Raw genomic sequence first — 26,432 nt, 5'->3', positions numbered from 1 at the left:
TCATAGCTGTCAACCTTTCCCTTTTCTTGTGAGGAATCCTATTCAGAATAAGGGAATTTCCCTTTAAAAATGGGAAAAGTTGACAGCTATGGTAACCATGCTTGTTTCAAGGTGTGACATGAAATATCTCAAGGTGTGACCTGAAATATCTCGGAGAAAACAGCAACATCTCTGGCTGTGACAGGCCAGGGCTTGGGCGTTCTTCTTGTTTTTCATCTTTTGCCCTCTTCCTACCAGCCAGGTACCATTCTCTGCCCATATCTAGGCACTTGCCCCTTAGATCCCAGGATCCTCACATTCAGATTGTTCCCAGTTTGGGGAAACACCGCGCAGTGCTACCACGCAGCCTTGTGCCCAGGATCAGATTGCCGGTTGCGTTGCGCCTAGGCGCTCAGAGATGCGTTACACTTTGCAAAATATCTAAGCCCTCCTTCTCCCAGATCCCCAGCAGTGATCCGGTTCTCGTCCTTGGGGACCGTCAACTTCCTCCTTTTCCCTGCTCTGCATTTTTGCTTCCTTGCTCTCCGCATTGGCAGATCGCCCTCCGCCCCCCGAGGCCGCCCTTCCCTTTCTCTGGGCGCGTTTCCTTGCAAGCTGCGTGGGAAGCGCGCATTGGCGAGGCGGGATCCTCCCTTCTCCTCTCAATGGGGGAATGCGGCGGCACAGGCGGGACTAAGGCGACGGAGGGCCGCCGAGGGAGGAGGCGTGGCCCCAGCAGCCCTTCTTTTAAAATCAGCCGACGGGCATTAGCTTGCAAGCGCCCTGAGAACGGCAGCAGCGAGCAGTGGTTACGGTGGGGACGCCGGCGCAGAGCTCAGCGGTGAAATCTGCATTGACTTCGCCTCCAAGACCATCGGAGACGTTCAGTGACTTGCATCTAAGCCGAGAGAGGTGAGCCTGCTGCTGGATCCCAACTTCTTTTGTCTGCGTGTCTTCTCTCTCTCTCTCTCTTATTTGGCATGCACTATAGGTGGGTCTTCATTTTCTGTTGCAAACCTCCCTGCAACTAAAACTAGACAGACAGAAATGCCACACACACACCTATAGATGCGTAGCGCCTTCCTTTTTGTTATGACCCCTTTCCCCGCATCTTTATTTTTTGTTTTTTTATCTCTTTGTCCGCGCTTCACTGCCAAACCAACCTCTGCAAATTGTAGACATCAAAATGGCAGGGAAGGCCGTTGACACCCCCTAGATACGAAGCTAGCCAAGCTGGGCTTGCATCTGATCGGTTGGCGATCGTTTTATGTAGACCAGTGTTTTTCAACCTTTTTTGGGCAAAGGCACACTTGTTTCATGAAAAAAATCACGAGGCACACCACCATTAGAAAATGTTGAAAAATTTAACTCTGTGCCTATATTGACTATATATAAAGTAATTTTCCCACGGCACACCAGACAACATCTCGCGGCACACTAGTGTGCCGCGGAACAGTGGTTGAAAAACACTGATGTAGACCATAAACATGCTTTTATAACATGCTGTAGTCACGTACACAGTGTCGTGTCCCTGCAGATGTATGGCTAAAGGTTAGGATCCCCACACCTCCTTGAGTTCAGTACAGGTTTTCTGCATTGGGTGGTGCCCTGCATGGTGTTAGTATATGGCAGCAAAGAAGAACCAGTGGGTGGTTCATTATTCCAGATTAATTGACCCCAATGGCACAACTTTAGATTGCATGCCTGCGTTCCAGTCAAGTCAATGCAATCCCAGTACAAATCTATTGGACACCTGAATTACACAATCTGAACACGGAGGATCCTAGTTCTGTGTTAGCGTTTCAGCAGCCTTCTATCTGAACTGTGCCCTTGACAGAGTTGGTGTTGACTATAATGTGTTTCAAGATCTTGCCAAGGTGCCTCTTCCAATTGAAAAGGCCTTTTGCTTAGCAATGCAGTGTTTGCTTCTTCTTTTTTTACGTAATCAGTTACATCTATCTGTGATACCTTATCTGTGTTTCGTTCCAGTTTTGCACAATCTCCACTTTCAAATTGCTCTTTGACTTAAAGGAAGTGTAGCACAGAAAGTAGGGCACATACTGTTTTGAAATGGGGATTAGATTTGCTTATTACTTATATATATATATGTTGGAAGCTGCCGGGGGGGGGCAACCCAGTCAGATGGGTGGGGTACAAATAATAATAGCATTTCTGCTGTATGATTCTTGCAGTGCTGCTCAATGCACTGCAAATGCATTCTTGTACAATTTAAATGTTTCGTTCTGGTTTTTCATAATCATACGTAATCTGTCTCTGTCATAGTGACTAAAACAAAAACAAAACGCATCTAAGTAGAAACTGAAAACGCCACATGGCAAACAGCGTAAGACTGCAAGCATTGTTTATAGTTATATCCTGCCTTTCCTCCAGTTAACTCAGTGACAATCACTCCAGTGAGCTTCATGACAGAACAGGGATTTGGGGTCTCAAATTTCAGCAGCGGCCTGTGCAGTTTCAAAATTCAGCACCTGCCTCTCGCTTTCCATTCCACATCATAGCTGCGGTACCCTCAAGGTTCTGCACCCAGTGCAACTAAGCTGGCCATGCTCCCCTAAATCCACCTCTGATTTCCAGCTGGGTCTCCCAATGCCAATTCCAAGACTTAAACCTGTGGGAAACCTGTGGCCCTCCAGATGTTGTTGGACTACAACTCCCATCATCCCTGGCCATTGCTCTTCCTGACTGTGGCTGATGGGTGTTGAGGTTCAACAACATCTGGAGACCCCCCAGGTTCCTTGCCCCTAACCTTTGCACTATGCTGGATTTGTTGTTTAGTCGTGTCCGACTCTTCGTGACCCCATGGACCAGAGCACGCCAGGCACTCCTGTCTTCCACTGCCTCCTGCAGTTTGGTCAGACTCATGTTGGTAGCTTCGAGAACACTGTCCAGCCATCTCGTCCTCTGTCGCCCCCTTCTCCTTGTGCTGGATAGAGTATGTTTATTTCTGAACTCGAGACTGCTTTCCAAATGTGTTCCTTGCACTCAGGTATTAGTTGGGCCCAGTATTACTTTATAGTAAACCTCACCTACTGAGGTCATTTTCATACAGATGTTTAATTTGCAGCCTGAAAGACCTCCCTTTAAATTATGAGTACTGGTGTCAATACTTTTCCCTTAAAGTCCTCCTTTTTCCATTTTGGCGCTCGCACACATTATTCCAGGGTGTGTGAACAATCTGGGAGAAAGGTATGCTATTCCTAAACTAGCAAAATGCTTGGAATTATGGTGCCTGGGGAGGTATGTTGCTGGGATTCCTGGCAAGGCAGAATTGTAGTATTATTGGCTGTCTTGTCAGTATGTTTTTTTTAATTATGTTTTTATCATTGATGTTCTGTAATGTGTTTTTTTATGTTGCATACCGCCCTGGGATCTTCTGATAAAGGACAGTATATAAATGATGATGACGGGCAGTATATACCGTATTTTTCGCTCCATAAGACGCACCTAGTTTTTAGAGGAGGAAAGGGGGAAAGCCCTGCTTTTTTAAGTATCAGCTGAAAGTGGTGCAGCTTTTTTTGTAAAGGAAAAAGCCCTGCTTTTTGAGGATCAGCTGAAAGTAGTGCAGCTTTTTTTGTAAAGGGAAAAGCCCTGCTTTTTGAGGATCAGCTGAAAGTGGTGCAGCTTTTTTTGTAAAGGGAAAAGCCCTGCTTTTTGAGGATCAGCTGAAAGTGGTGCAGCTTTTTGTGTAAAGGGAAAAGCCCTGCTTTTTGAGGATCAGCTGAAAGTGGTGCAGCTTTTTTTGCAAAGGGAAAAGCCCTGCTTTTTTGAGGATCAGCTGAAAGTGGTGCAGCTTCTTTTTCAAAGAGGAACAGCCCCGTTTTGATGGGGTTCAACTCACAGTTCTGCAGCTTCTAGTGCTACAGCCATTTCTACAGTTTCCAGACAGATAATCTAATCAGCCAGTCACAAACAGCCTCCCTTTGCATTCAACAATGGAGGCCTGGGCAAGGGGGCGGGGCTGGAAAGGGAGCCTTATCTCTCTCCCATCACTTGCTGAACAGCTGTTCAGCGGCTTCCTTTCAACACCCCCTTCTCTCTGTTTTTTTTTAAAAAAGAGCACGATCTGCTTTTGGCCCCTAGGCAATTCAGCTCCAGGGACCATGCATTCGCTCCATAAGACGCAGAGACATTTCCCCTTACATTGTAGGAGGGGAAAAGTGTGTCTTATGGAGCAAAAAATACGGTAAATGATGATGGTGGAGTCTCCACCTGTATCAGCCTGCCCCACACATTAGTAAGATCTTTTCCCGGTGTCCCACTCTAACTATTGCTTCTATCAGAGGTGAAGTTTGTCATAAGGGTCTGGCTCACACATAATGCTAAACCAGGGGTGGGGAAACTCTGGTCCTGGGGGCAAATGTGACCCTCTAAGCCGGCCTTTCTCAACCTTGGGTACCCAGATGTTGTTGGACTACAACTCCCACCATCCCTGACCACTAGTCTTGCTAGCTAGGGTTGATGGGAGTTGTAGGCCAAAAAACATCTGGAGACCCAAGGTTGCGAACCACTGCTCTAAGCCTATGTATCTGGCCCTTGGACTCTTCCCAGGCCACACCTGCTTTGCACCCTCCTTGGGGATGCTTTTGCCTGGCTGGAATATACCTTTGAATTCTGTTAATGCTTCTTGCTTACTTGCATGGAGGGTAGAGAGGGACGTGTGATTGTGAAGAATTTAGCCCACCATACAAAGGTAAGAGTCGGATTTGTTGCCCTCCCAGCCCCATTGGTTTCCTACCATAGTGGCAGCGGTTTACTCGGCAGTAATCGGTCGCTGTGATCAGTGGTTTAGCTGTGCTGTATAATGAATTGTTGCATAACTCCGTGTGTGCGCACACCCAGTCACCTGTGGTGACGAAAGTAATTCCATGAAACATTGTGAAATGTAATTGTGAATGAATAATCCTGGTTGTACAAGAAGGAAACTTCTCCAGGGAAGTTTTCCTGGCGCCTTCATTATACACCGTTAGGCACCAGAAGAGAAGCTCCTTTTTAACCAGGGCTTTGGTTAATTTGATTGACATCCTACGCCCTTTTAAAATGTGGTTGTTTTTGAGGAGGTGTTATTGGGTTGTGGTTTTTATTTTGTAGTTTTATATTTTGATTTTATTCTGTGAACCGCCCTGAGACCTCCGGTTATAGGACGGTATATATAAATTCAATTAATAATAATAAAGAACACTTGCATGCACATTGAGTGACTGATAACTTATAAAAATGTGTGGAGTACCGCCTAAAGCATGATCTGTTTTTATATTATTTATACTTTATTTCATAAAATTTGCACACTGCTTGATTGTAAAACAAAACCCTCAAGGGGTTTACGAAACATAAAAATCATTTTAAAAAAATTACAAACCTACCATAAAACATACCAAAGTTAAAATGCTAAACAGATTAAAATTACCTCAGCTTTCTAAGCATCTGGGCTTGTCTAAACAGGAATATTTTTAGCAGGCTCCAGAAAGTGTACAGTGAAGGCTCCTGCTTGATCTCAAGAGGCAGGGAGTTCCAAAGTTCAGGCGCTGCCACACTTGACAATTGAGGTCTTACAAATCCAGAACGGGTATCATGTGACACCTGTAATGGCGCCAATTCCGCCGATCGAAGCGTTTGAGTGGGCACATGTAGAGCAAGGCAGTTTTGTAGGTAAAGGTAATTTTTTGCATTAAACACAAGCATAGGATAAATGGGAAATATTTTAGAGCAAAAATGGCCAAGTCATTGCTCTTTCATAACCAACAGTGGTAAGCAAATACCTGTGGGGATTATAAGTAAGCCATGGATGTTTTTTAGAACAGTGCTTTTGTTGACAGGGATCAAGGGCCAAGTAGGAGCTGCAGTTTTCCCTCCTATTTACTTGAATGCCTGGCTCTCTCTCTTTCAGAAAAGTAATATACAGAGGAACTTCCTCTTACCAATCAAAGGTGTGCGAGGGAATACAGTAAGAAGAAAAATCTATGCTGGCTGTACCTTTGCTATTGCAGTCTCCCGATTTTGCAAAGTGATCACATTCGGCCAGTCCGTTTTAGCAGGCCTCTGAACTCGCGGGGGTCATTAACTTGCATGAACAGATCCTCTTTTTTCTTTTTCTTTTTTAAATTATTTATTTATTAACTATCACGTACATTAATACATTATACAATTCCATTTACACATAACTCACACATACACATATAGCACACAGCCAATTACACTCATACAATTACAGTTATGATAGTACAGTTATAATACAGTTATAATACCGTATACCAGTACATATACATATATCCAAATACTTTTATATCTTCCAAACTCATTTTAGACAAATTACTGTATATTATTACATAGATTATTTTTAAAAAAATATATAAACTTGTTCTTTCTAGCCTTCCGCTTACCACAGTATGACTAAATTGTTAAATAATGTGAATCTTCGACTTCCTTGTCCACCTCTTCATTAAAATATGAATATTGTTCACCATAAATAAAATTATGACACCAACCTCTTTTACTTTATTTCTTATATTTCCTGATGGTTTAATCTCGTGTGTCTTTTTATTCCTATGTCGTTTTCCAAACAACAGGGGTCCTCTTTGTGTTTCCGAGTCACACATGGCAACTTCTGCCATCTAAAAGGCATATCTTGGAGCCTTGTAGGCTTCATGCGCAGGCATCAAAGCGGCCAAGATCTGTGAGCTCTCATGTAAGGCACCTTGCAAATCTTAGGCACTACAGGTGAAACTCGGAAAAATTAGAATATCGTGGAAAGGTTCATTTCTTTCAGTAATTCAACTTAAAAGGTGAAACTATTATATGAGATAGACTCATGACATGCAAAGCGAGATATGTCAAGCTTTTATTTGTTATAGTTGTGATGATTATGGCGTACAGCTGATGAGAACCCCAAATTCACAATTTCAACTTTGGGGTTTTCATCAGCTGTGCGCCATAATCATCACAATTATAACAAGCAAAGGCTTGACATATCTCGCTTTGCGTGTCATGAGTCTATCTCGTATATTAAACTCCAGTAGCTAATGAAAACAATTGCTTACATAAATGGACTTTTCCACGATATTCTAATTTTTCGAGTTTCACCTGTACATACTCACGTACCTCGCATATACATAGCCCTGCTGTTTCACCTGTATATGATTATTTAAACCAAGACGTTTCAAGCCACTGTAACTTAGTTGGCATGGCTTCGGAGGAAGCTTGCCAAAACCTGCCGCAGCCGCCCTCAATGCCAGGAGAAATGTGGCTGGAAGCCCTATAGAATATGCAGACTTTGTGCTCTAGTCTAGTGCATGCAATTTACCAGAGGAAATTCCCTGTGCCTTCATCCCATGCAATTCTAGGAACGCCTGCAGGATAGGAGCCATGTAACCTTGGCATTCCAAAGCAACGCGGCCAATGGGAAACAATAACAGCACTGGCCTGGAAAAGTCTAGATTTCCCCCCGCCTGTTGTGGCTGAACTGGCCTGACCTTGAATACACCTCTGCCTTCTCCTGTCTTGCTGCTGTCCATTCCCCCTTGGAGCAAGAGAGGGTGGGGGAAGGTGGGTGCTATTTTGGCTGCAGACAGCGGAAATGTCCAATTCAATATTCTCCAGAGTGGTTTATACACACAGGACAATCTGGGCTTGTGGCAGATACGTGGTCCTTCCCCTTAGCAATGCTCAGAGATAGTCCAGCTATTGCAGCTTGTGTAGATCCAGTGGAAAAAATAAACTCCATTCTATGCTCCAAGAAACTACAAAAATTGGACTATATGGAGCTTGCTGAGATGACTGGGAAACTTCGTGACCAGAGGGACGACGCGGTGGAAGAAGAATGGAAGAAATTTAAATTATATTTTAAAAAATTATTGCATGATTGACAATTAGATATAATTTGGAAGAAAAGTTAAAACTGTAGATGTAGAGTATGGTTAAGTGTATATGACGTATGAGAGAAGGAGTTTAAGATATTAGTTAAGGTTAATGATTTTGTTATAGTAAAATAAGATTTTTTAAGATGGTAAGAAATTACTAAAGATGATTGACAAGGAACGCAGGAAGCGGAGATGAGAGGAAGTCAAGAGACAATGTAAAGGATAGAAATGAGTGATAGTAATAAGTTTTTGTTTTATTGTAGGTTTGTTTCTTTGTTATTGTATTGTTTTGTATTTGTTTGTTTTATTGTTGTTATATATATATATATATATATATATATAGCAAGAAACTACAAAAATGTAAAAAAATATAAATCAGAATGGAGCATGAATGTCATTGGTGTGCATAACTTACTTTTCATGCCCCCAAAAGAATCTGAATTGCACTGGGATCATTCCAGGCGTGAACATCCCCTTCGTAATGTCTCTGTTGCCAACTAGCAGCTCAATTTGGTCAACAGATGTCACCATAATCTGTATTTAGTGTTTGTGTTTTCACCCCCTCCCTATTAGCTCACAATGTCTAAAAAAATCCATGGCGGATCTGTTGTGGAGATGCAAGGAGACGAAATGACCCGTGTGATCTGGGAGCAGATTAAGGAAAAGCTGATCTTTCCCTACGTGGATCTAGATCTCCACAGGTAACTGGATTTCCACAGGTCCTCTGTATTGTGGGGAAATGTCCAGTTTATACGTCTGTGTTTGTTGACTGCTTAGCACTTGTATTTGGGAGAGTCTTGCTTGATATTTTCTTTCTCTCATCCACATGTTACTTTTGCTGACCCCAAGATTAATATCCACTTTGAAATGGTGTGCCTTGATTATAAATAATTGCCTAATAAAGGCAAATTCTGTTAAGTACTTCGTGACTGTGTGTTCACACTTAAAGCTGATTCTCAAATGTGTATACCCTTTGCCAGATGGGCAGGGTATTACCCCAAAAAATTATTATTATTATTATTATTATTATTATTATTATTATTATTATTATTATTATTATTTATTAAAAGAGTGAGGTCTTTTGGTTTGTAAGTTCTTGTAAGTGGCAAGTGCAAACTTGCTTAGAACTAGAGGCTACATGCTTCTGTTGGCCAAACTTCTCTTTTAAAACGAAAACCTCAGGATCCAGGGAAGCTTGAACTGCTCAGAAAATAGCAACCTGGCAAGTGTTCCTTGCACTGTCCTCCGGCCACACAGCCCAGGATTTTTTTCATGCACATACCAATTTTAATAGTTTTCATGCTGGGCTGTGGCTCTGTGAATTAAGTAGGCAAACTGAGTTGCCACTTTCTTTTCTTGCATTGCTCCTGTGCCAAATCGGCACAAAAGCCTACCGCAAGTGGCAGCAGCGTAAGAGGTTTGCAGTTCTTTTCCATGAACGTCTCTGTGCTAAGCAAAGACCCAGGTTTAGCTTATCAACGGCATAGGAATTCTGCAGTGGAGTCTGGGGAGAGTAGCAGCACAATAGACAGCTTCAGGTTTCTATTTGATCTGCTCAGTGAACTAATCCACCCCAACCCCACAGCTGCACTTTCACCCATTTTCCTGCTTTTGAAGAACTCTGCTGGCTACAAATGTTATGGCTATTCAGAAGAACCCCACCCCCACCCCCACTGTCACCATCTGGGCATCATCTGCTAGCTACAAAACCGTAGCCACAATGACTCATCCCCACTTTCTTCAGCCCTTCAACCACGTGGGCCTGCGGCGGGCATTTAGTGTTGAGAAAATAAGTCAACCTGCTATTCCACACATTGTTGTTGGAATCAAACCGCTGCCTTACCAGCATCGAAGTGACCTCTCTTTGGCACAAGCTTGGGCAATGCGCACGGAGGTCCTGGGCTGCCCAGACAACAAGACCCCCCCCCTCTCAGCCTCTCCGATGTGGTCCAAAGGAAAGCAGAGCAATACATTTAGCACCAGCTTGGCTGCAGGAGTAGCTGGAAGGAGGCACACAAGCTGCCCTCCAATCGTCTTAGGGACTCCGTTCCGGTTTTGTGTAGGGTTTACTCCATAGCCTTTTCTTCTCCCAAAGATCTCCGAAGGCAGCAGAGCTTTAGGATCAGAGTTTTCTTTCTCCTCTATGGGCTACATTCCCAGGTTGATGAGCCCCAACTGCTCCTCACTTCCCTCTACAGCAGGCACGTCCAACAGGTAGATCGTGATCTACCGGTAGATGACTGGACGTCTCTGGTAGATCACTGGTAGATCACTGGATCCCCCAAAGCAGCTCAACAACTTAGCCTTCCCTTTAAAAAGCTCATTTTTTTCGCCCTGCACCCCCCCAAAACAGGGCTTTCCTTCTCCCTAAAAAATTCAACAACTTTGACCTGAATGCCTAAAAAAACGGGGCTTTCCTCCTCCCCCAAAATGCTCAACAACTTTGACCTGAACCCCAAAAAGGGGGTAGATCACTGCCAGTTTTTAATTCTGTAAGTAGACCACAGTCTCTTGGGTGTTGACCACCCCTGCTCTACCGCATGTGCAGAAACTGTCTTCTTGACCATCGGACCCACTCTTGGTCTCGCCCACTCAATCCTCTGGAGCATGTCCTTGCATGCAGGGCAAGTCCCTAACTCACCGAGGGCTTGAGATCCAGTCAAAGCCGTTCCCGGGGTGCGGCCGCTGTCGCATGCTGACAGCTTCTAGGAGCCACAGTGCAGAACTGAGTGCAGGTTGGGGGGCCAAAGGTGGACAAACTACCCCAGAAGGGGCACAGTGTGTCCCCCGCCAGAGGTACTAACCCCTCCCCCCAACACCACACACTGCCCAAACTATTGGCAAGAGTACCATGGAGAAAAGTACGTACAGCAAAATCTTTTCAGTGCATCCACCGGTTGTACATTAAACCGTTGAGTCGTTAACCTTTCCCCTACTTCTCTTGCACTTTGCTTTTTGTTCCGGTTACCTGCCTAACCAGATGTGCTGCTTGCTCGTGCTGACGCTGCCAAAGCAGAATCGGTATCTGATAGCATAGCTGTGACAATCCCACACATCTGAGTCCAGGCGCATTTTCATTCGTTTGTTTTTATTTGAAGGAGAGCGTCAACATTGCTGTCCAAGCGGCTTTTGCTCATTCCTCCAAGTGTTAACTTCATGACATTATCTACATATATATGAAGTAGCTCCTTCTTTCATGGGGACTCCCAACTCCCATCCAGGGCCGGCGCGTCCATTTAGGCGAACTAGGCAATTGCCTAGGGCGCCAAAATGGAGGGGGCGCTGGCCAGGCTTGGGCGGGACGGACTAGCCAGCCCCATCTCGTCCATTGGGGTTGGTGGTGCGGCGCGCCAGGGCACCGCCCCCCCGAGCCCGCCGGCATACCGGGCGCCCACTCCCCAACCCGCCCCCGTGGGCGAGTAGGCGGGCGCTCGCGTGCCGGCGGCACAACCGCTGCCGCCCATGCTGCTCCCGGGTGGGCTGCGAGCCGGCCGCCCAGCCCCGTCTTCGAGCGCAGCAAGCAGGGGGAGCCGTGCGGCCCCGTCGGCAGCCTACCCCCACCCCCATGGGCAGCCGGGTGCTTGTGCCACCCGCGCTCTCCCCTGGACACATGGGGGCGCCGGAAGGATCGCCGCGCCACGGCAGCAGATGTGCCTGAGACGGCCCTGGGGCTAGCAGCAGCTTCTCCGCTGTAGCGGAGAGGTGCTGCTTGCCCCCTACACCACCACCCCCGGCTCCCGCTAAAGCAGGCTTTGGCAGGGGGTGGGTGGCGGGACGGGCGAGCAGCAGCTACTCCGCTACAGCAGAGAAACTGCTGCTTGCCTCTCCACCACCCCCACCTCCTGCTAAAGCAAGCTTTGGCGGGGGGGGCCAGAAGGTGGTTCACCTAGGGCGCAAGAAGCCCTAGCGCCGGTCCTGCTCCCATCAGCCTCAGCACGCAATTGCAGGGATGGTGGGAATTGTGGTTCAGCAACATCTGGAGGGCCAACGGTTCCCCACACCTAGAGAAGATCATTTTACTTGGTTTCTGCCATTTCCTACCTCTACTATGCTTTTTGAGCATGTTTTACACCCTGAACTATGATGCACATGTTTGGTAAGGCCTTGGGTGGGTCTGTAAGGCACTTAACAAATGACTGTGTTTTTGGGGACTTGCTTGCAGCTATGATCTGGGCATAGAGAACCGCGACGCAACCGATGACAAGGTCACTGTGGAAGCTGCAGAAGCTATCAAGAAATACAACGTAGGAATCAAGTGCGCTACTATCACTCCGGATGAGAAGAGGGTAGAGGAGTTCAAGCTGAAGCAGATGTGGAAATCTCCAAATGGAACGATCCGAAACATTCTTGGGGGCACAGTCTTCAGGGAAGCCATTATCTGTAAAAACATCCCCCGACTTGTATCTGGCTGGGTGAAGCCCATCATCATTGGCCGTCATGCTTTTGGAGACCAAGTGAGTCCTTCACGCAGCATTTGGCATTTATGGCTTTTACTGTTGAGCTCACCCTCTCAAACATCAGGGATTTTGTATGATTAGGGAATGCATGCGAAGAGAGCAAAATGCAGCTCCAGGGCCATCGATGAATCGTCACAAAGCTTGTCTCTCACAGATTTTTGAACTGAACTGCAATTCTTGTTAATGATTAAAATAGATTGAGTTTTGTTGAAATCTCTGCAAGCTGCAGCTGTGGCTGTTTGCCTTGGTCTGGAAATCATTTAAAGGAAGTACTAATTCCCCCTTCTTCCTTCGGAGAATAATAGAAATCAGACATGACACATACATGGTATATAATTCTGGTAAAGGTAAAGGGACCCCTGACCATCAGGTCCAGTCGTGTCCGACTCTGGGGTTGCGGCGCTCATGAGGCCGAGGGAACCAGCGTTTGTCCGCAGACAGCTTCCGGGTCATGTGGTCAGCATGACAAAGCCGCTTCTGGCGAACCAGAGCAGCACACGGAAACGCCGTTTACCTTCCCGCTGGAACGGTCCCTATTTATCTACTTGCACTTTGACGTGCTTTTGAACTGCTAGGTGGGCAGGAGCTGGGACCGAGCAACAGGAGCTCACCCTGTGGCAGGGATTCGAACCGCCGACCTTCTGATCAGCAAGCCCTAGGCTCTGTGGTTTAACCCACAGCGCCACCTGGTAGGGAGAGGGTGTTGGCAAGATGCATGTTGACCATCCCTGACCTAAGCGACCATTTTGTTTGTCCTTCTGCTGCAGTACAGAGCCACAGACTTTGTCGTTCCTGGCCCTGGAAAGGTAGAGATGACCTACACACCGAAGAATGGAGGCAAACCCATAACTTATTTGGTCCATAACTTTGAAAGTAAGTGTTGGATTATATAAAGGATATTTGAATGTGGAGAATTGGGGAGGCACGTTAAGTGGAGTTACGCCTGCAGCCTGAATAATGAATTGAACCAGACCTTCAGCTAGGGATCCACAACTGGGGAACCATGGACCAAACCTAGCCCCAGTTGCCCCCCACCCCACCCCGAGTTGCCAATGTGGGAACAGAATGCAGAGGAACTGGTAACTATGGTGATATTCAACTAAGTCTTCCTCACTAGACCCACTGAAGTTAATGGACATAACTTAGTCATGTTCATTAACTATCTTGGGTCCACTCTGAGTAACATTTAGTTGAATCACACCTTATATAGCAGAGGTCTGCAACCTTTTTCAGCTGTGGGCCGGTCCACCATCCCTCAGACCATGTGGCAGGCCGGACTATATTTTTTTGGGGGGGGGGGATGAACAAATTCCTATGCCCCACAAATAACCCAGAGATGCATTTTAAATAAAAGGACACATTCTACTCGTGTAAAAACGTGCTGATTCCTGGAGCGTTCGCAGGCCAGATTTAGAATGTGACTGGGCCAGATCCGACCCATAGGCCTTAGGTTGCCTACCCCTGCTATATAGCTATAGGCTATATAGTAGTGAGCTAGGGTCTCCCTTACAACAATTCCCCTGCTCATTGTGGTCTTTCCATAGTATTAGATCAAGGAACACATGAAGTATAAAAAAACCCAACAGCATTTCTGTTCTGTACATGTTGTTCTGTCACCATTGTTCCTGTTACATACAGACCTGTTCTTTTCTGCCAGAGGCAAGGGCACAGCCCAGGAACCCAAAGTTGCTCAAACAGTTGTGAAACTGGCGTCGGTGGTTGCAAAACCAACTTGTGATTTACGTGTGTTTCAATGTCTTGCTTCATTCTGCGCAAGGCAGTAGTGTAGTTTGGGGGTAATTCTAGCTTTGATGTGTATAGATAGGATGAAAGAACCACAAGGGGAAGGATTGATTCCAGCAATCACAGGCGCAGAGTTTTTGAAATGTATGTTTGCGGAAGGACGGGAATTGCTGCACTGTGTTTCCCTACGTGGATTGCCCAGGAGTCTTGAGAGATTGAATTGGAAGAATGTTGCAGGAGGGATGCAACAGAGCCATTTCCATCTTGGTTCCATGTACATGTTGGAACCAAGAAACTCCTAAGAGGCTAAGAAGATAACAGCTCTGAAGAAGAGGCTGAAAGGAATGGAATCTGCAAAGGAAAGGAGAGTCTGCAGAATGTAGACTTGGCCCAAGTCACTTACCGACCTCTCATGATGGTTCCATAAATCGCTTGGACAGTATCTACAGAGCACTCTGAATACTCAGAGTGCTTTGCAAACACATGCTATCTGTAAGGCTTTTCAGTGGTTGCTCATGAGGAATCAGGCGGACGCAGAACTTCTAAAAACTAAGTTCTTTATTGTGCAGCTATTTACAGTGGAGCTAAAATAAAGACATCCAGCCCATCCCTCTGCAGAGTCCGGGAATGTCTGTTTCCAGTTCATTGCCCAACGTAAGAGGCGCGGGATCCTGAACCCCCGCCTCCCCACTCTACGTCCTTCCTCTCTGCCCAAACGGGGCGACGGAAAGGGTTCCTCTCCCCCTCTTCCAGCTTGGTGCAGAGGCTCTCCATCGCTGCCACAGCCCCTGCTCCGACTTCCTGTCTCCATCTCCCCCTCCCCACTGGAAGAGCGGTCGCTTCCTCCATTCGAGGAGGATGACGAACTGCTCAACGGAGACGGGGGCTCCCTGTACTGCAACCGCCCCGGGATCGCTTCCCGCTGCGGCGAGGGCGGTTTCCTGACACTGTCCATAAGCATTAAATGGGCATTTGGTGATTCCGTCTGCAGAGGTTTGTGCTCACAAAGTTATGATCAGGTTCTTTACTACTCTTAAAGGGGGAAAGAATGCTGCTTCTGCCTTCTTAACTCCTTCAGTGGAACTTGGGAAAATTGCTAGGAGGCTGTGTTTGCATGGAGAAGCAGCTGATTTCCCAGCCTTCTGAATAAATGAGAGGCTCCATTCATTTAAGCTGTGTACTAGATCTGTATGTTTGGTATATGGTTGTGTTCACTGGTGTAGAGATGTAATGAATGCTGCATTGAACTGCACATATATGCCACGCATCAGGCCGTACAAAAATAATTGGTGGCTGCAGAACGGTCCTTAAACGTTCTGGGAATGTTCCCTGTACGCTTTCTCTCCATTGAGCCATGGCCATGAATGAACAGTTGTAGGCTGTGTGCCAGCTTGCAGACTGTGACAAGCGGAGACTGGGTGGAATCTGTTCAGACACACTGAGGTTTTTGTCCTTCGTCCCCGCCCAGTGTAACTTCATGCTTTGCAACTCCTCAGTGGTACTCCAGGCATTAAAAGAGAGAGAGAGAGAGAGAGAGAGAGAGAGAGAGAGAGAGAGAGAGAGAAAGCCTGGGAAATTGCAAATCAATCCTTACAGTAACCCTGTAAGGTATGTTAGTATTATTTATGTATGTCAGATTGGGGTGTAATAGAATTGCGGCTTGCCTAAGACCCATCCAGTGAGCTTGGTTGCAGAGCTGAGATTGGAACCAAGGCAGCCTTGCTCAAGGGACGCGGGTGGCACTGTGGGTTAAACCACAGAGCCTAGGGCTTGCTGATCAGAAGGTTGGCGGTTCGAATCCCCGCGACGGGGTGAGCTCCCGTTGCTCGGTCCCAGCTCCTGCCAACCTAGTAGTTCGAAAGCACGGCAAAAGTGCAAGTAGATAAATAGGTACCACTCTGGAGGGAAGATAAATGGTGTTTCCGTGCGCTGCTCTGGTTTGCCAGAAGCGGCTTTGTCATGCTGGCCACATGTCCCGGAAGCTGTAATGGTCAGGGGTCCCTTTACCTTTACCTTTGGCCTTGCTCAAAACCCTCCTTAACCATTCATTCCTGTTGAAGTACATTGCACGGATCGATGCGTGTTCTAAGCCCTGCAGAATCATTCCAAAGAAGGTCAATTGTCGTGTCACAGACTAATGTTCGATTATTAGTCATTACTTTAGTCCAGGCTTCCTCAAACTCGGCCCTCCAGATGTTTTGAGACTACAATTCCCATCATCCCTGACCACTGGTCCTGCTGGCTAGGGATCATGGGAGTTGTAGGCCAAAAACATCTGGAGGGCTGAGTTTGAGGAAGTCGTCTTATGTTAAAATGTTCAGGTATGAAATTATCACCAGAAGGCATTCCAGTTTCTGAAATGACTAATTTAGAGTCCTGTTTTAATTTTTTTTAAATTTTAATGAAAAAAAGGAATAAAGATAAAAAATGCACTTAAGCGAGTTGAAAATTCATAATATTTATTAAAAATATTTTTATACTCTCCATTTAAAAAAATGTCAGAGTGGTTTGCTGTTTTCTTAAAATGAAAGTATATAAAAAATATTGGGGGGGGTGTCAGAGAGAGGAGTGGAACACACTATAAAAATACTGTGCTGCTCAAAAGCAGATGTTTCTGTTCTACCTGACTCTTTTCTCTCTCTCTCTCTCTCTCTCTCTCGTGCTACAGATGGTGGAGGTGTGGCTATGGGAATGTTCAACCTTGACCAGTCCATTGCGGACTTTGCCCACAGTTCTTTCCAGATGGCGCTGTCTAAAGCATGGCCTTTGTACCTGAGCACCAAAAACACCATTTTGAAGCAATATGATGGGCGTTTTAAGGACATCTTTCAGGAGATCTATGAGAAGTAATCAATATTTTGTTATATATTCACCTTGCTGGTGTATCTTTGTTTAAAGAACTGTATCGTTTCTTATAAGTCATGATAGCTGATCTTTTGAGTCTTTGGTCAAAAAGGTCTTCCTTAAAATCTCACATTTTAATTTTATTTCTTAATGCCAGTGGAAGCTGAATCAGTTAGTCATTCGTTTTGCAAAACCTCTTTCTGTTAACTCCTACAGAAACATGAGGTGGAGGAAAGCTTTGAACCTGAGTGAATGAAGAACCGATTTTATTATCATATTATATATGAAAATAAACTGCAGCCAATTTTCATATTATATATGAAAATAAACTGCACCCAAATAAAAATCCGACAAGAGAAACACTGGAGGCCCAGACATCAAATTCAGTCCCCTAAGGTTCATTACCTGCCTTCCATCCCAGCCCAAGATCCCAAGGACAACCCTCATTCTTCCAGGCTGAAACACAGGCAGAGGACTCTTTATCTGCCACTTCTACACTGTGAACAGGAAGAGATGCCTGCACAGAGCTCTCTCCCTGTACTGTGGACCTTGGCTCCTTGCCACTGCCCTGACCACACTGGAAGGAAATGGTAACCCGCAACTTTGCTGCTGATCACTCCGGAGAAGAGGATGAGGGATTGAGGAGCTACAGAATGCTAGTTGCAGGGGTCCTTGTTGACCATTTAGTTCTGTCCCCTGCAGGAAGTTCAGGTTGGCATCCCCAGCTGTTCAGCCTCTGCTTAAAGACCACCAGCAAAGGAGAGCCCACCAGCTCCCACCAGCCCCAGAAAACATGGCCAGTAGCCAAGGATCATGGAAACTTGTAGTTCATCTGGAGGACCAAAAGTTCCCCACACCATCTTTTAAGTACTTGGATCCATTATTGGGCTGCCCTTGCCTTCACGAAGCTTCTCATATTCTGACTTACCGTATATCGCTGCGTACAAGACGACTTTTTGACCCTTTTTAATCCTCCCAAAAGTCGGGGGTCGTCTTGTACGGCGGATACTAAAACCGGGGTACTCTCACCCGTCGGCAGCGCCGCTCTCACCCAGCTCTTCTGGGGCTTCTGACGCAGGGGAGGCCGTCGGAGAGCCTCCCGTCAGAGCGGCAGCCGCTTCGGCGTCCCCGCGGCTCTCACCCAGGAGACCGAGGAGGATTAGGAAGTTGAGCAGACTTTCAGCAGGTATTGTCTTTTACTGGGGCATTTTTCAAATTTTTATTTGGTGTGCATTGGAAGAGGGGTAGTCTTATACGGCGAGTATATCACTAACTCTACATTTTAACTGGAAAAGTTGGGGGTCGTCTTATACGCCCAGTCGTCTTATACGCCGAGATATACGGTAAATCTTCCCTCATGTAACGCAGGCCATAAATATTGTAAGGTACATTAGCATGGAAACTCAGGCAGGTTTCCTCCCCTTCCGCACCGCGTTCCCACATCCTTTATGCGAGATGTAAGCTGCTTTCCCTTCTTCTCACGGGTTATATATACACCGGACCTGCAATTTTCACCTGTGATTCTACTTTCCTTTTCCCTTCCAGGGAGTACAAGTCACAGTTTGAGGCCAAAAACATATGGTATGAGCACCGGCTGATTGATGACATGGTGGCCCAAGCGCTAAAATCTGAGGGAGGATTCATCTGGGCCTGCAAGAACTATGATGGGGATGTGCAGTCTGACTCGATTGCCCAAGGTACGACCCACCCCTCTCTTGTAGCACTTCTGCAGGATGCCATTTTGATAGCTTGAGGTGAAATTCTTTATCTTTGGCAAGACGTGGGTTGGCTGTGTGTGGAGTGACTTAATGATTGTTGGGACATCAGAATAGCCCTGTTAGAGCAGGCCAGGGGGCGTCCTTACCCAGCATTTTGTTTCCAACAGTGGGCAGTTAAGATGCTTCTGAAAAGCCTACATAGACTACAATTCCTGGTGGCAGAAAGTGCAAGCTTTCACATGGTGCAGGAATTTTCACCGAAGGGGAAAGCAACTAAACTCCCTGCTGTATACAAAACAAGGTTGTTCCCTTGTACAGATGATGGTACCTACTCAGCTATGTAACAATATTTCGTTCCAACAAACCTTTTTACATCAAACATGAATGTGTAGAATGGATCAGCCAGCAGGGAGTTGCAAATTATTGTACATAATGTTGATACAAGGGACACCTGTTTCCGATAAATATTCCTATATCAGCAATACACGGCTTCCAAGAATGGCAAGGGGCCACCAGAGAGGAGGACATGGTTCTCTGCCTTTAATCAGTGGCTCAAAGCAAGTTTTGCTGTTTCTTTGCACTGGTAGCAGTCATAACATTTCATGGCTGTACAAAAAAATAAGAAAATTCCTTCCAGTAGCACCTTAGAGACCAACTAAGTTTGTACTTGGTATGAGATTTCGTGTGCATGCACACTTTCATGGCTATGTTGCTCTTAGCCATGTATTGTATATGGCCTGTAACAGCAAGGAAAATGAGTATTGGGAAGCCAAACTGGTCTTGCCACACTTACGTGCTTGGGAGGCAAGGAAACTTTGAAGGAATGGAGATGATAGGGCTGAGAGGAAGAGTTAGCAGCAAATTCTAATTGTTAAGGAGCTAGCCTTGCTTGAAAGACAAACGGTAGGTGTTTGCAATTAGCCTTAAGGTCAATTGTCATAGAATTACTATGTAGCCTAATGGCAGACGCGATGCTGTTGGCCCTGACAATTGTCCCATGTGGCTCAGCAATTTACAGAACTCCTAAGGGCAGTGGCTTCTGCATAGCATTTGATCACATGCCTTTAGGCTACCACGATCCTGTAATCAGAATTTTATTGCCTTCTTCAATTTCACCAGTTGAAAACACTTTGTGAATTCCAGGCAAATTCAAGTCAGGTCCAGCTAAGCATATACTTAACTCACTTTCCTTAATTGCTGTCTTCCTCACATTTTGTCCTTCGTTTCTGACAGCACTGGAGACCACTTGCATATTTTGTTCCAAATTACTAGATTGAAAATGAGCAGTCCATTTGTAAGACATCTTCTTGCCCGTCCTTTTATCTTCTGTATGTATGAAGGCTGTTGAGAGGTGTTATCCCCATCCGAATTATTAAAATTGGACTTAGCCTCAGCCAAGAGAACTGTTATCCAAAAATTAGAGGAGGTTGATCTCCAACATAATATCACGATGGGCAGTGGTACCTGCTCACCGATAAATCTTGGCTTAACACCATCACTGAAACTACCATCTTACTTAACTACTCTATCCGTTGCGACATACAGGTATGCCTTCATAAAGGCCAGATTCAATGCTTTCCCGTCAAACGTCATGGGGAACAGACTCTCCAACGGCCAGATTTCACTTCTATGCGACTGTGATAATGGTTCTATAGAATCCTTGAATCACATAATCTTTTGTTGTCCGTTACATCTGGCTGCTCGGACCAGGTTTCTGTCTCCATTTTTATTGCGAACTGCGGGTGAAACTAAGGAAGCCCAATTAATACTCTTACTGAACGATGAAGAGTCGAGCAGATCCCTTATGGTCGCTAGATTTCAGATTAATGTTTTATTTCCAAAGAAGAGAAATGGATCACTTTATGATTTTGATAGCTCAGCTAAACCAAATAACCATTAATGGGAACCAGAACTTAGCTGTAAAATTATATTTTATTTGATTAGAGTCTAAATTAAGTTTTAGATGGACGAATGAATTTTATTGAATACAACTGTCTTATCCAACTGGAAATTTTGTATATATATAGAGGCTGTTTTAAAATTGGAAAACTGTTTAAATTGTATTGGTTCAAATGTTACATGATGTATTGTTGTTTTGATACGGACCAATGGTCGTAATAAAATTACTACAAGGCTGTTGAGGCATACCAGGTTGATTTATTTGCCCTGGCCTGGTTTGCCATGGAGGAATATGCAAATAACTGAAGTTTTCAGTTTATTCTCGTGCCCAGGTTACGGCTCCTTGGGGATGATGACAAGCGTCCTGATATGCCCAGATGGCAAAACTGTTGAAGCTGAAGCTGCTCACGGCACAGTCACCCGTCACTATCGCTTGTTCCAGAAAGGTCAAGAAACCTCTACTAACCCCATCGGTAGGTTTGCTACCAGTTGTCTCGGCCATACCTAGAAAATGTGCATGAAGCATATTTTGCCACAGCGTATTCCCAAGAATAAAAGCCTTGTTTAGTTCTTGTGCTTATTTTGTTAAGCTGCCATCCATTGGTATGGAATATTATGGCTGTAGGAACATTTCAGGTTTTCTGGTCAGTACAGAGTTAACTGTTCACCGGCAGGCGTTCTGATCCTGGGTGCCTCGCCCACAGCTATACGGGCATTTTTTTCCTTTGTCTGGAAAAAGGGGAGGTTTGGTTTCGTTTTCCCCTTGATGCTGTGTTCTGTGTTAGCTTGCTTTTGATGTATGTGAGAGAAAGCTGCAGACATGCAGCTCGCGTCTTTAGGACGTTTTGTGTGTGCTACTACAATAAAGCTGTTAGTTTATAGTAGCACCGGTGTCCAGTTGATTTATTTTAAGACACCACTGGAGAAGCAGACCTAAAAGCCATCGTGTGTGTCCCTGTGCTGACTCTGCTACTGAAGACAGGTTTTGAAATGCGCAGCCTGAAAGAGGAGCGTGACTCGACGGCCATAGATAACCAGGCTGGATCGTAAAGATGATTGATTACAGCTCTGGGCAGCAGCACCACTTGGGTCAAAGGTTTTATGACCCAAATACTTCAATAAAACAGCGGGTTCTGTCTCCTGTAGCACTATTTCAGGATCCCTTCACTGCAAGGATTACTTCTAGTGCAAAGGAAGTCCCCCCTCCCTCTCCTCCCACCTGTATAATAATAATGCCTGGTTCATCATGGGTTAACCTATCACTCCCATGTTGGGTAGGTGTTCCCTGGGAGGCGGAGCCAGTTGGCATTCTAAAAGGAGGGGGAACAACCGTTAAAAGGCAGTTGGGGGGTTTGGCAGTTGGGTGTGGAGGGTTAGAGAGAGAAACTGCGAGGTTAGGCTTTGGGGAATGGGAGGAAAGGTAATTACCATTGCTAAAGGGATGCAGGAAAGATTATAACTGAGCTGAATTATATAAGAAGATTTGTACCAGTAATAACTCAAGACATCCATGTTTTCAAGTTACCTAATAAAGTTAAAAGTGCTTAAACGTTCGCTGACTGGCAGTGTATCAGTACCTTAAGAGGTGTGACTAAGAGGAGAGAACAAAGCTTTCCTGTGGAAGAGGAAACCGTTTGCTTATTCTCCTGTCATACAGAGGGCTGGGCAGTGAAGCCAAGTGTGCCACGTAGTTGCCTAAAGGGGAGGCAAACTGCAGTAGTTGGGAACCCAAGGAGGGAGATCCCATAGGTGGCAAGAGGTTTTCAAACGTAAAGCACTGAGGTACCCCAGAGACAACTCCCATATGAACACTGAAGGATTCGTCCTAGTTGTCAGTGAAACTTAGGGAGAGTCACGGTTGGGGAAGTATCAACAGGGGAGGGAATAGGATCCCTCACATGCCCCCCCCCCCCAAAATCTGTTTTGAATTAATTTCTCCAAGCCTCCAGAGCAGATTTCAGAGAGGGCATGGAGGCGGGATCCTGTTGTGGTAGCAGTAATCCTTACACGGGTATGACAAGTTAGTAAAATACTGCCCCATGTACAGGGTGAAATCTAGTGCTGCTGTTTCACTTGCAGAATGGCTTTTGATCCAGTGGAGGCATCTTCCTGTGCTGATGTGGAGAACCCCCAACAGTCTGGGACAATTTTGGGGGGTGAGGTTAAAAAAAGGGACTGGCAAGAATCACCTCCCCTTCTTTTACCCTAGCAGACACCTGTTAAGAGTCATTCTGCAGGTGGAACAGCAGCAGATGGGAGGGAATGGATTCTGCAGACATGTCAGATAGCAAAATAATCATGTGGGGTGCCTGCTGTGTAGTTTGCACAGCACAGATGAAAATATTGCTGTGTAGTGTGTGGAATTCAAAATGAATAAAGGCAGAAACCCAAACCATTTCCAGGATTCACGTAGTCTGTCATTCCGCATTTATAATACAGTCGTACCTCAGGTTACGTACTTAATTGGTTCAGGGGCGCTGTACGTAACCTGAAACGTACGCAACCCTAAAAAACGCGCTTTGCACATGCGCAAAGAATGCTTATGTGCATACCGCGCAGAACGTTTATGCGCATGCACGGATCGCGTTACACTTCCGGGTCACGGGAGTTCGTAACCCGAAAAGTACGCAACCTGAAGCGTACGTAACCCGAGGTACGACTGTACAGTAATGGTTCCAGTGTCTCAGGAAACTTGTGTGCCAGGTGAGAGGTGCAAGAAGAAATGTGTGGCAGGAAAGCATTTAACTTCTACTACTTGGATATCTTTGTCATCATTCTCTTAATGGGAAAACACTGTGAAGTGGATATTGGAAATCTTGACAACATTTGAAGGAACGAGATTCCCATACGGTGGTAACTTGGGTTACGAACTTAATTCATTCCGGAGGTCCCTTCTTAACCCGAAACCGTTCTTAACCTGAGGCGCGCTTTTGCTAACGGGGCCTCCCGCTGCCGCCGCACTGCCAGCACGCAAATTTCCGTTCTCATCCTGGGGCAAAGTTCTGAACCCGAGGTACTACTTGCAGGTTAGCGGAGTTTGTAACCCGAAGTGTATGTAACCTGAAGCGTTTTTAACCCAAGGTACCACTGTATGGAGTTGAGGCTCCAGTATTTTGGCCACCTCATGAGAAGAGAAGACTCCCTGGAAAAGACCCTAATGTTGGGAAAGATGTAGGGCACAAGGTGAAGGGGACGACAGAGGATGAGATGGTTGGACAGTGTTCTCGAAGCGACTGGCATGAGTTTGGCCAAACTGCGGGAGGCAGTGGAGGATAGGGGTGCCTGGCGTGCTCTGGTCCATGGGGTCACGAAGAGTCGGGAACGACTGAACAACAACCACTGTATGGGGAGATGCAGATGGGTTGCAGGGCCATTATAGCTGTGTGTCAGGAGTCTACTTGCTAAGAGACTCCAGAGGCAAACACTTCACAGGGGAAGTTTTGATAATTCAGTTCAAGGAGTGCAATTGCCAGTTGAAATCAAAATTAGATTGTTAGGTGCTCATGGTGCAGGAGGGAGTAATGTGGTAATAGAGATGGTCATTATTTCAGAAGTGGAAACAATTGCTCAGTTCATCTTTCTCTCTCTCTCTCCCCTTTTGACCTTTCTCAGCATCCATATTTGCCTGGAGTAGAGGTCTTGCTCACAGAGCAAAGTTGGATAACAACACAGACCTTAAGAACTTTGCTTCTGCCTTGGAGGATGTTTGCATAGAGACCATTGAAGCTGGCTTCATGACAAAAGATCTGTCTGCTTGTATCAAAGGGTTACCCAAGTGAGTAAACACCAGCCCATTAGGAAAACTGGATTTATCTTCTTTTGAAAAGGAATCTTGTTCCTACATAAAGGTAGAATTTGTACAATTTTTAAAAAAATCTAAACTGCTTGTATGGTGTTCAATTGCAGCATAGACCTGAATTCCATCCCAAAGGCAGGCAATCACAAGAACTGAAAACAGAACAACTTAGGTCTCCAGTAAAATATGACTGCAGTGTTTTAAGTCATTCTTTGCCAGGGTCGTAGGCAGCTACTGTATATACTTGAGTATAAGCCTAGTTTTTCAGCACATTTTTTGTGCTGAAAAAGCTGCCCTCGGCTTATACTTGAGTGAGGCGGGCGGTGGGGGCAGAGAGAAAGAAGCCCTTTCTCTCCGCTCATGCCGCCACCCGCTCTCCCCAGTTAACCATTCCTTAAGAAGCGTACAAGAACGGCGGTTCTTTACTCTCCCCAGGCAGCTTGTTCCATTCCTGAACTGCTCGCATAAATGCAAACTTGGCAAAGGAGGAAGAGGAAGGAGCAGCCCAAAGGGCTGCTTTCGGGCTGCTCGTTCCTCCTCCTCCTCCACAGCGGCAAAGGTGAACCGGCTTATACTCGAGTCAATAAGCTTTCCCAGGTTTTTGTAGGAAAATTAGGTGCCTCGGTTTATATTCGGGTCGGCTTATACTCGGGTATATACGGTAATCCTTCTTCTGCCAAATTGTCAAAGCTCCTATTCTGTATTTCATGCTGACGTCGCCACACAGGCCCAAGGTTAGGGAACATGCATTAAAATAAATTCTCATGCCTATAAATGTAGGTTTTTGAGAAAGGAATGACACCCCCCCCCCCCGTTTTTTCTTCTTAACCAAAGGAAAGGAAGCCTTGAGATAATACATTGAGGGATGGAAAGGAGTGGATCGAGGATTCACCCCATCCAAGAATGAAAGAAGTCAAGTGGCATAAAACATTGACAAAACATTTCTTGCATGTGTATGGAACAGCCAGACTTTGTGCCAATGTTTCTCCTGACTGACACAAACCTGCAAAACTAGCTAATGTTTTAAGATCGATTTTAAATCTCATACGATCGTAACATTTACGGTTTTCTTTCTTCATCCCAGTGTGAAGCGCTCCGACTACTTGAACACATTTGACTTCATGGATAAACTTGCTGAAAATCTAAAGGCAAAGGTCTCTTCCCAGCCAAAACTTTAAGGAGCAAGCAGGCCTCAAGCAATGCCCTGGAAAGAAGGTTGCCTGCCAACGTGAATGAATCGCACTGTTGGGTAGTATAGCACTTGGGGGGGGAAATATGTCTACATTGTCAGATTTTGTTTTTTGTAAAGAGGCACACAGGGCAGGCTAGACGGCTGCCTCTGAATTGAGCTTTTAGCCTTCTTGCCAACCAAAACCCGCAGTGACAGACACTTACTAGGGGTGGAGATGAGTTATACAGTGAATGATTTCAATAATGGAGTAGGTTTTGTTTTCTAGCTGGCTGTTGGGCCCTTGCTGGAGTATATAAAGCACTGCAAGATTTAAAAACCTAGTAAAATTGGACAAAGGCTGCAATCCTAAGCTTAGCTGCCTGAGAGTAAGCCCTAATGAGTTCAGTAGGCTTTGCTTCTGAACAGACATGGTACGAGTTGCACTGTAAAGCCTCGAGTTGGCAAGATTGTAAGAGGATTCTACTGATGTTAGGGTTGTGAATATTTGCTAAGGTTCATTAGGGCAAAGACTTAAACAAATGCAGTCCTTTTCTTATGTATAGTACCCAAGTTGAAGTGCAGGAATGATTTACTCTTGTGTTTAGGCCAGGAGTATTTTATTTCCTTTCAGATAGGTTAATGGTGCAGTTTCTCAAACTATTTTCAACCATTTGAACATTCTTTTATTCTCATTAAACATTGTCCCATCCATGGCTCCCATTCTCTTTTTAAGGGGGGATATTTGGCATAAATAAATTACTAATATCCATCCCTACGTGTCATCTTGTTTCTGAATTGTAAGGAGACAACTGGTAAACTGCAGTTCAATTTACAAAATACCGTATTTTTCGCTCCATAAGACACACTTAAAAGTAAAAAGTAAGGGGAAATATCTGTGCGTCTTATGGAGCAAATGGTGGTCCCTGGAGCTGAATTGCCCAGGGGCCAAAA

At 45.5% G+C, this 26,432-nt stretch overlaps 1 protein-coding gene across 1 annotated transcript; it reads left to right on the top strand.

Annotated features, from left to right (window-relative positions):
- Window positions 1–651: 651 nt before the first annotated feature.
- Window positions 652–26,196, top strand: IDH1 (isocitrate dehydrogenase (NADP(+)) 1). The gene is made up of 9 exons (XM_033170327.1): window positions 652–891; window positions 8,425–8,554; window positions 12,016–12,307; window positions 13,078–13,183; window positions 16,722–16,899; window positions 18,443–18,594; window positions 20,847–20,987; window positions 24,127–24,289; window positions 25,395–26,196. The coding sequence occupies exons 2-9, from the start codon at window positions 8,433–8,435 to the stop codon at window positions 25,486–25,488; spliced, it is 1,248 nt and encodes a 415-aa protein (XP_033026218.1). The 5' UTR covers window positions 652–891; window positions 8,425–8,432; the 3' UTR covers window positions 25,489–26,196.
- The last annotated feature ends 236 nt before the right edge of the window (window positions 26,197–26,432 follow it).

Source organism: Lacerta agilis, chromosome 1 (genome assembly GCF_009819535.1).
Source record: "Lacerta agilis isolate rLacAgi1 chromosome 1, rLacAgi1.pri, whole genome shotgun sequence".
Taxonomy (NCBI): domain Eukaryota; kingdom Metazoa; phylum Chordata; class Lepidosauria; order Squamata; family Lacertidae; genus Lacerta; species Lacerta agilis.
The sequence above is the reverse complement of the archived record's forward strand: the minus strand, read 5'-3'. Positions and strand labels throughout refer to the sequence as shown.

Coding starts and splice junctions, on each gene's coding strand:
- IDH1 (XM_033170327.1), top strand. CDS start 8,433: ATGTCTAAAAAAATCCATGGCGGATCTGTTGTGGAGATGCAAGGAGAC. Junction 8,555..12,015: donor GTGGATCTAGATCTCCACAG/GTAACTGGATTT, acceptor ACTTGCTTGCAG/CTATGATCTGGGCATAGAGA. Junction 20,988..24,126: donor AACCTCTACTAACCCCATCG/GTAGGTTTGCTA, acceptor GACCTTTCTCAG/CATCCATATTTGCCTGGAGT.